At 58.4% G+C, this 9435-nt stretch overlaps 1 protein-coding gene across 1 annotated transcript in view; it reads left to right on the top strand.

Annotated features, from left to right (window-relative positions):
* Positions 1-1314: 1314 nt before the first annotated feature.
* SNED1 (sushi, nidogen and EGF-like domains 1) overlaps positions 1315-9435 on the top strand; it is a gene marked incomplete at both ends in the record, with an annotated part of 9605 nt that continues 1484 nt past the window's right edge. Inside the window, 16 exons of the mRNA XM_010012625.1 lie at positions 1315-1602; positions 2126-2266; positions 2974-3136; positions 4200-4325; positions 4459-4572; positions 5401-5514; positions 5688-5801; positions 5933-6049; positions 6554-6679; positions 6941-7045; positions 7502-7615; positions 7764-7880; positions 8372-8488; positions 8571-8687; positions 8923-9036; positions 9120-9293. Coding sequence (XP_010010927.1) covers positions 1315-1602; positions 2126-2266; positions 2974-3136; positions 4200-4325; positions 4459-4572; positions 5401-5514; positions 5688-5801; positions 5933-6049; positions 6554-6679; positions 6941-7045; positions 7502-7615; positions 7764-7880; positions 8372-8488; positions 8571-8687; positions 8923-9036; positions 9120-9293 — 2161 coding nt within the window. The remainder of the gene's footprint in view (positions 1603-2125; positions 2267-2973; positions 3137-4199; positions 4326-4458; positions 4573-5400; positions 5515-5687; positions 5802-5932; positions 6050-6553; positions 6680-6940; positions 7046-7501; positions 7616-7763; positions 7881-8371; positions 8489-8570; positions 8688-8922; positions 9037-9119; positions 9294-9435) is intronic.

Here is a 9435-nt window from a genome sequence, read left to right as displayed (position 1 = left end):
GGCATGCTGGCTTCAGCATGGCTTCTGGCAGGACACTGGCTCCCAACTCCTTGTCAACACGCGAGCGTGACACTACTGCCTGCTGCATGCCAGGGCTGCTCTCTCTGCTCAAGGGCCTCTTGCCCACTCTGTGACCGCCCCCTTTCTCAGCCTTCAGACCAGGGGATTGCCGGGTCGGTGTTGCTGGCGCCGGTGGTGCATGCTGGGGAGCTCAGCTGGGGGACTGTGCTCCTGCCTGTGCTGCTGTTACTTACGGGCAGCACCCTGGGCAGGGGAAAGGAGCAGCTAGGAGCTGCCGGCCCCGCTGTGGTTGCCACTGCTGGCAAGGTCTCCTCCCAGGAATTTGGGGCCTGAGGGCAAGAGTGTTTCCCTTTGATCCTTGCTCCCTCCCTGCCTGCTCAGGCAGCAATGCAGGCAGGCAGTTTTCCCTTCCTTGCTCCTGCTGTATCCCCAAGCAGTATCTAGGTAGCAACATCCAGTACCTCCACCTTCCCTCCCTGAGCTCAGGGCTGCCTCTGCCATGCATCCCTAGGCTAGGCATCCCAGCATCCTAATTATCCCAGTCAATTACTGCTGGGGAAGGGCTTGGAGCTTTCAGTATCTTAGAATCATAGAATGGTTTGGGTTGGAAAAGACCTCAAGATCATCTAGTTCTAACCACCCTGCCATGAGCAGGGACATCTCGCGCTCTTGCACTGGGGTGTCTGGCATCCCCTGCTTTAACAAGAGCAGCCTGCACTAGGGGCTTTGCATCGGATGCACTTGATTGCCTGGAGCCCACTTGCTCACCCAGTGCCACACATGCCAGCAGATGGATTACTGACCCGCACGGCTCCCCCCCACCCCAGACTGGTGACCCCTGGCAAGGAGGGTGGCAACAGTGCTGAGCCCGAGACCCCATCCCTGCAGGCTGTGTGTCAGCCCTTAGAGAGCAGGGAACAGGCAAGGCAGCTCCTTGTCCCCACCATGAGTGCTGCTGTGAGCTGGCCGAGCACACCGAGCGCTGTTTGTTTAAAGCGCTGGGGCTGCTGCAGTTTTCTCAGCTGTTTCCCCCCTCCCCTGGCCTGGCCACGGTGGAGAACAGGGCTGGTTTGTTCGGGTGGCTGCCTCCCTGTAGCCACACTCCAGCAAGCGGGGGGCTGCGGACGCCGGGGCAGAACTCTGCTTCCAAGGGCAGGAAGGGGAAGCTCTCCAATATTTGTGGAAAAGGGGGGTGGGGTGACGGGAAGAAAGGTGAAATGGAAAGTGCCTTTAATACATTCCACTGGCAGGAATCAACCATGGCCACCCATTTCTTTCCTTCCCTCTCCCCAGGTGAACAATAATGGGATCATCTCATTCCTGAAGGAGGTTTCCCAGTTCACACCAGTGGCCTTCCCCATCTCCAAGGACCGTCGTGTGGTGGCCGCTTTCTGGGCAGATGTGGATAACCGTCGGGCAGGCGATGTGTACTACCGGGAGAGCACGGAGCAGTCCATCCTGGAGAGAGCGAGCAGGGACATAGCACAGTATTTCCCTGAGTTCCCAGGGTTTTCTGCGCGGTGGGTCTTCATTGCCACCTGGTACCGAGTGACCTTCTTCGGGGGCAACTCATTTTCACCGGTGAGTAGCTGGTGCAAAGGAACCATGAGTTTATGGGTAGAGTTTCTTTAAATGGAGCATCCCAATGGAGCTTTGATGCTTTCCATGGCAGTGGTGCTCTTGCCAGCAGGGCTAAGCCAACCCCAGCAGCTCCCTGATGATGCTTTGACATAATGGAGCAGTGCTGGGCTGGCAAAACCAAACCTTCCTCTCTGTGTCACCTGAAGGCTGCAAATTGAGAGCGTCCCCCTTTTAGGGCACCAGGAGCTGGTCGCAGACGGGGTTTGGTGCCTTTTCATCCAGAAGCCTGATAACCACATTTCCGCACATTTTTCCTGTTCCTGCTGGCTGGGGTGCTCAGCAGGGGAATCACAACACCTTAGGGTTAAAAATAATTAAACCTAACTGACTTTTCTAGCTGAGGAGGACTGGGGCTCTTAGAAACACCCCTTTGCTAAATGCTTTTTCCATCATCTTATTATTTTCTGACTGGTTTGCCTGCCCCGCTCCTGTCTGCTAACTGCTCTTCTCCTTCCTGCTGCAGGTAAACACTTTCCAGATTGTCCTCATCACGGACGGCAAGCTCTCCTTCACCATCTTCAACTATGAGTCCATCACCTGGACCACGGGTATGCACGCCAGCAGTGGGGGGGACTTTGCCGGGCTCGGCGGCATTGCAGCACAGGTAAGCGGCGAACATGGCCCCAGGGCGCCCAAGTAGCACATCCACCCCGCAAGCTTGCGGCTCCTGTTTTGGGTTTTTTGGAGGTGGAAAGCCTCCCTCTGCCATTTTTTCTTTTTTTTTAAGTTGTTGAATATCCGTGTGTGCTCTGGCTTCCAAAGCTGAGACCATACAGGGGGCTTTGTAATTCTGAAACCACAGGTCTTTGCCTTGGCTGCTGCCTTGTAGTCCCTTTTCCTTCCTAACCACAGCCTTTAAGAGCAGCTGCCACAGCCAGCACAGCTTTCACTTGTATTTATATTTTATCCTTGTGTTCGTTGTTGTGTTTAAGGCGAAAAAAAATAATCCCCCACCCACAAAACCCCCAGTACCCGTTCGGATGTGTGAATTTACCGGCAGTTGATCCGTGCTTGGCTCCCTGCCCACCAGCCTGCAGCAGGCAGGATGCTGCAGGTGGAGAGGAAGCGGATGGGTTTTGAATCCCAGGGGAGGGTCCAAGCGGGCAAGGTGGCTGCTTTGCCCTATTGTGCTGGCTGTCATCCTGGCACATGGGCAGGGCTGAATGCTGGCTGGTGCTGTGTGGAAGGGGTCAGCCAGTCCGAGCACTGCTGCTGGCGGTGTTGAGTGGCAGGAAAACAAGCCCTTGTGCTCCAGCTGCCTTCCCCTTTGCACTGGTGATGTCTCTTTACCCTCTGCCCTTGTCCTCCCAGGCAGGTTTTAACGCTGGTGATGGAAAGCGCTACTTCAACATCCCTGGATCCCGCACCGATGACATCGCTGACGTGGAGATGACGACAAATGTGGGTATCCCCGGGCGCTGGGTGTTCAGAATCGATGATGCCCAGGTGCAAGTGGGGGGCTGCAGCAATACAAGTAAGAGGACAGCAGTTAGGTTTATTTAACTCCCAACCCAATCCCACACTGTTCTCCAGCCCTGTCTTTTCCTTGCCTCAACCCCCACCTCTGCGGGGTGGAGGAGTCGGCTCAAAGTACTTGGGGAGGGAGGGGAGGCAGCCATGGGTGGGACCCTCCTCAGCACCTGCCATGGCTGGGGATGGCACCCATGTGTGCCCTGGGACTGGGAAGGGCTGGGAGAGCAAATGGGGAGGGGAGGAAGACTTTTGAGATGAAAAAAGCTTGCGGGGAGCGATAAGGGAGGCTGGGGAGGAGGTGGCAGCACACGATGCAACCCTGCCAGCCTGCTGCAGGCAGAGCAGGGCATGGGGGGCTGGCACCCTTGGGGGATGCACACCTCTGTGAGACCTGTGTGCCCTGGGACTGGGAAGGGCTGGGAGAGCAAATGGGGAGGGGAGGAAGACTTTTGAGATGAAAAAAGCTTGCGGGGAGCGATAAGGGAGGCTGGGGAGGAGGTGGCAGCACACGATGCAACCCTGCCAGCCTGCTGCAGGCAGAGCAGGGCATGGGGGGCTGGCACCCTTGGGGGATGCACACCTCTGTGAGACCCAGGAGGCTGGGGCAAGCCATGTTTTTTTTTTGCCTCCCCCACGGGGCTGGGGCACGAGCGCTGGGCCATGCTCTCCACCCCAGGGGTCCTGACACATCCCTTTTCCCACGCGTGGTCTCTGTGTGTCTCACATTACCAGTGGGTTTGCTGTAGATGGGCTCTCCCATACCCTTTTCTCTCTGCCCTGGGTGATAAGAAAGGGCATGTCCATATCCCTCCACCCTGAGGGGTGACCCTGTGCAGCCTTTTCCCCTCTCATGGGAGGAATTAAAACTGCTCCCCCTGTCCCAGGGGAGCCCATGAGGAGTGGACCCTGCCCTGCTGTGAAGCAGGCAGCCACTGTGGGCTCCCTGAGCACTTCAGGGAGCTGGGTGGGTGCAGGGACAGCCCCTGGTGCTGGCGTGGCTGGAAGGCGGCGGGTGAGCTGTGCCAGGATGCTGGCTGACGCGGGGCCACTGCTTGTCCCCACAGCCTCTGTCTGCCTCACGCTGCGGCCCTGCCTGAATGGGGGGAAGTGTATTGAGGACTGCATCACAGGCAACCCCTCCTACACCTGCTCCTGCCTGGCCGGCTTTACTGGGAAGAGGTGCCATGTTGGTGAGTGTGGCCCTGAGTGAGCTCCCAGTGCTTTGCCACAGGGAGCAGGTCTCATTCCTGGTGTCACCGCTGTGTGCTGGCAGTCTCTGTGTCCCTGCCCTGAGCTCCTGCCCCACGTGGGGCTCTGTTTCAGATGTGGACGAGTGTCTCTCCAACCCATGTCAGAATGGAGCCACCTGCCTCAATGGTGCTGGCAACTTCAGCTGCCTGTGCCCCCTGGGCTTCAGAGGTGCCAACTGTGAGACCGGTGAGCACAGGGCCACCAGCTCGGCAGGGCTGGCTCTTTGCTGTGCTTGAAGAGCTGAGACCCAGGCTTGGGGGGCACTGCTGCTCTTGGGAGCACTCTTTAGACCAGGGATCCTGCAGCAGCTGCTGGGCTCGAGCAGTTTGTAACAGCCAGGTTGGATTTTCAGCATGCTGCAGGCAAAGGAAGCTTTGCTCTGGCCGCAAGCCCTTCCTGCCCCTGGCAGCGCACATTGCTGAGGGCTTGGCTCAGTGCTGCTGCCAGCACCTCTCCTTGCCGCCCACCGCTCCTTCAGTGAGAAAAGCTGGTGGTTAGCGCTTAAACAGAAATCTTGGGAGCCCTGCTTTCGCAGGTGGTGCTGTGGTCCTGAGCCCTCTGAAGCCACTGGGGACTCTCCCAGTTCCTGGCAGGGCCGTGGTGGCCGGTTGCCCCTGCTGCTGGCCTCCACCCCCCTGAGGAAGTGCCGCCAAAATGTTTGGCTCCCAGCAAGCCTCTGCACCGGTGGAGAAGGCGAGCAGGGAGTTAACTTTCAGGGAAGGGAGGGAGGAATTCCCAGCACATCATGCTGGCATCCAGGAGGTGCAGGGGGATGGAATGGCTGAACTGCCCAAAGGTTTTGAGACAAGCCTGGGCTGGGACATGGCCACTGTCTCTTGCCAGAGGATGCACTGGTGGCTCCAAGCTATACTATCTGCCCAATCCCAGCATCGCTGTGTGTGCAGAGGCATGTGCCAGTCCTGTCGCTGTGTGCACAGAGGCATGTGGCAATGCTGTGCCTGGGTTGATTCCCCCTCTTTTCTTTTCTTTTCTTTTCTTGGTGTCTCCCTGCAGAAGAGCTGCCATGTGAGAACAGAGTGTGCCACAATGGCGGGACGTGCCAGGCAGTGAATGGGACAGCAGTGTGCTTGTGCCAGCCAGGATACATGGGGGCAGACTGCCAGACAGGTCTGTGGTATAGGGGGAAAATGGGGACACCTCATACCTTGGCAAGCTGCTTTCTCACCATGCTTCAGCCCCAGCTGGAGTTTTGGGAGGGGAGTGCTCAGGACAGGAGGTAGAGGATGAAGTGGCCGTGCCTGCGCACAGCCTGACTGCCCCTCCTGGCCTCCCCTTTGCAGAGCTGAATGAGTGTGAGTCCAGCCCGTGCCTGAACGGTGGGCACTGTGTCGACCTGGTCAATAACTACACCTGTATGTGCCTGGAGCCCTTCGTGGGACAACGCTGCGAGACAGGTGCCTGCTCCTGCCTGCACTACAGGATGACCCATGCCAGGGACTGTGTCCCTGGTTCTCAGCTGGGCCATCACGGCCCTTTTCCCAGGGCTGGGCTCTGCTCATCGCTCACTCAGTTCCCCCCTGACCAGACTCATCTTCTTGTGAGGACCGGAGCTGCCGGAACCGACAGACGTGCAACTACATCCGCCCGGGTCGCTACATCTGCACGTGCTCCCCGGGTTATTATGGCAACAACTGCCAGTACGGTGAGCAGAGGTGCACCTTGCCCAGCCTGCCATGGGAGCTGGTTCTGGGGAAGCTAGGCAGGAAGGGCAAATTGCTGAAAAGGGGCTGCATCAGCTGGAGGCATTGCAGAAAGCTGGCAGGCAGCATATGACTTACAGAATGGAAAAATTTCTTCACTGAAAGGGTGAACAGGCTGCTCAGGGAAGTGGTGGAATCACCGTCCCTGGAAACGTTCAAAAAACATGTAGAAGAGGCCCTTAGTGACATGGTTTAGTGGTGGACTTGGCAGTCCTGGGGTAAAGGTTAGACCTGATGATCTTAAAGGTCTTTTCCAACCTAGATGATTCTATGATTCTATGTGTACAGGGGTTGTTGTCCTGCCGGGAGGAAACTCCTTCCAGTGGGGCTGCTCGGCTGTGGTGGGGTCTCTGGTGTGGACCAGTTCTGCACCGGCTCCTCTGGGACAGAGCATGTTCCAGCCCCACGCTGGGATGGCTCTAGCTCAGCCTCCCCCTTCCTTGCAGGCGGGCCCCGCGTGCCTGGCGCCTGCCTCTCCCAGCCCTGCCAGAATGCGGGCAGCTGCCTGGAGACGGAGCAGGGCTACCTCTGCGAGTGCCAGGAGGGCTACACTGGACAGGACTGTCGAGACAGTGAGTAGGAGGGGATGTTTCTCCAGTGGGGTTTGGCATCTCACGTTCCTGAGAGGGAGAAGCAGCAGCCCCTGGGAGCCTGTCTGGGGCTCCTGGATTGAACAGTGGGTCCATCCCGCTGAAGGAGGCTGTGCCTGGGTGTCTGCGGGGACTGCCACCCACCTGAGCTTCCCCCATGGGTGGCATCCAGCTAGGCTGCTTGGCTGTTGCAGCCCCACAAGGGAGAGGGGTCCTGGGAAGCTCCCATATTCTCTCTTGCAGAGCTCTCAGAGGGCTGCGAGTGTCGCAATGGAGGCAGTTGTCTGGAGGGGAATGTCACCATCTGTCAGTGCCTGCCTGGGTTTTTTGGTCTCCTCTGTGAATTCGGTAGGTGAAGGCTTCCCACTTGCTGCGTTTGCTCCCTCTCCAGGATGCTTGAGCCAGGCAGGCTGTGGGAAAACAAGGAGAAACTCTGCCATGCCTGAGCCTAGCATGGTGCCAGGGGCATGCCTTGAATTTGAGCCTAGAAACATTGTCCCCTGGTGAGGAGGCAACACTTCCATCTCCATCACTCCCCCTTGAGCTGTGCCTCTCCCAGCCCCTTGCCCCAGCCCGGCTTTCCTGGGTGGGATGGGAACCACAGTCTTAGTGTGCTCCCACTCTGAATCTCACTGGGCATCCGGGCTTGCCCTTGCTGTTGGTCTGTAGAGGGGTACAGAGAGTCCTTCCCATCTCTTCAGACCTGGCAAAGTTAGGAGACACCCCCCATTTCTGGCCAGGCAGCCGGCTGGGTGTCCTCCTGCCACCAGCTGATGGAGGCTGGTGCTGGCCGTGTGTTTGCAGAAGTCACCACCACCCCATGCAACATGAACACGCAGTGCCCAGACGGCGGGTACTGCATGGAGTATGGTGGGAGCTACCTCTGCGTCTGCCACACTGACTACGGCACCAACCACAGTGAGTCTCATCTGTGGGGATGTGAGATCAGCCCCAGGAAGGGACATGGATGGGGGAGTGTGAGCAGGGGATACTGTCATCAGCTGAGGAGCAGCCCTCACACCCCTGGTCCTACATCCTCATGGATGCTCTGTGTTTGGCTTTGCAGCAATGCCATCCCCCTGTGACTCAGAGCCCTGCCTGAATGGGGGGTCCTGTGAGGTTCATGACGACTCATACACCTGCGAGTGTCCTCGAGGCTTCCTTGGCAAGCACTGTGAGAAAGGTACCTGCATGGAACTCCCTCCTGGCCCAAGGATCTGGCAGCAGGTGGGAGAAGAGTGGCTGCTTGCTGAGCTGCAGCTGGAAGTGGGCACAGGGTATCCCACCCCACAGGAGGAGGGAGGATTGCATGGCTGTTTTCATGGCCTGACAGTCACAGCAGCTGATCCAATTGTTTTGTTTCCTGCACAGCACCATCAGTGTTGGAGGTTTTTTTCATGCTTGAGCTTTGGGCCTCAGGAGCAGCTACCAGTGCCCTGGCATCATGTTCCCATGGCCTCCTGAGGTCCTGGCACATAGAATCATAGAATGGTTAGGGCTGGAAAGGACCTTAAGATAATCTAGTTCTGCACGGGGTTGTTCTGCGGTCTTGGTGAGGCCTGGGTGCACTTGGTGTTCTCACAGCGAGGGGTTTAGTGGGGTGCTGGCAGGAGGCAGTGGCCTTTGGAATGTGGGCAGCAGTGGGTCACCCCTTGCTCTTGGTGCTCTCTGCAGCCAAGCCACGGCTCTGCAGCACGGGACCCTGTCGCAACGGGGGCACCTGCAGGGCGGCGGATGGCGAGTACCCCTGCTCCTGCCCCTACCGCTTCACCGGGAAGCACTGCGAGATCGGTACGGCCCCCTGATCCCTGCCTGGGGATGCGAGGCAGTCGTCCCGCTCACTGCTCACCTCCCACCTGCCCTCTGCCCCCAGGTAAGCCGGACCCCTGTGCCTCGGGGCCCTGCCAGAATGGGGGCACCTGCTTCCACTACATTGGCAAGTACAAGTGCGACTGTCCCCCAGGCTACGCTGGCCGGCACTGCGAGATTGGTAGGTGTGAGCAGGGCGTGCTAGTGCCAGCGGAAGCTTGGGAGGTGGTGGGGTGTTAACAGAGCCAACAGCCACAGCAGCAACAAGCAAGCCTTGCTGCTTGCTCTGAATCCCCTTTCCTGTAATTTGAAGCACTTTGAATCTCCCTTGCACCCTGGTGAAGGGGGGAAAGAGGATGGCTCTGGTTTCTGGGCTCTGCCAGCTCTGCAGCAGTCACTCTTTGCTCTTCTTCTAGTGCCCTCCCCGTGCTTCCTTAGCCCCTGTGAGAACGGTGCTACCTGTGAGGATGTTGGTGAGGGCTACGCTTGCACGTGCCCCATGGGCTATGTAGGGAAGCACTGCCAGACTGGTAAGGGCTTTGTGCTGCCCCTGCCAGTCAGGTGGCTCAAGGTGCCTCTGCAGGTCCTGCTCAACACCCCCATCTCTCCCCAGTGGTTGACTGTGGCATTCCCAGTGAGGTGAAGCATGCCCAGGTCTCTTTCAACTCCACCAAGCTGGGCTCGCTGGCTGAATACCACTGTGAGCTGGGCTACACCCTCAGCCAGCACAACCACACTCGCGTCTGCCGCTCACCAGGTGTCTGGAGTGACCCCCCTGAATGTGATGGTGAGGAGTGCTGGGGGAGCAGCTGAGCCCTGGGGCACTGTCCCAGTGGGCTGTGGTCATGACCATGGCTTGGTGACCCCAGGACATGTACTCCGGTCCTCCCCTGTCCGTATCCACAGACAGATTCCCCTGGGGACCCCTG

This window comes from Nestor notabilis, unplaced genomic scaffold (genome assembly GCF_000696875.1).
Source record: "Nestor notabilis isolate BGI_N333 unplaced genomic scaffold, ASM69687v1 scaffold18564, whole genome shotgun sequence".
In the NCBI taxonomy this organism is placed as follows: Eukaryota; Metazoa; Chordata; class Aves; order Psittaciformes; family Psittacidae; genus Nestor; species Nestor notabilis.
The sequence above is the reverse complement of the archived record's forward strand: the minus strand, read 5'-3'. Positions and strand labels throughout refer to the sequence as shown.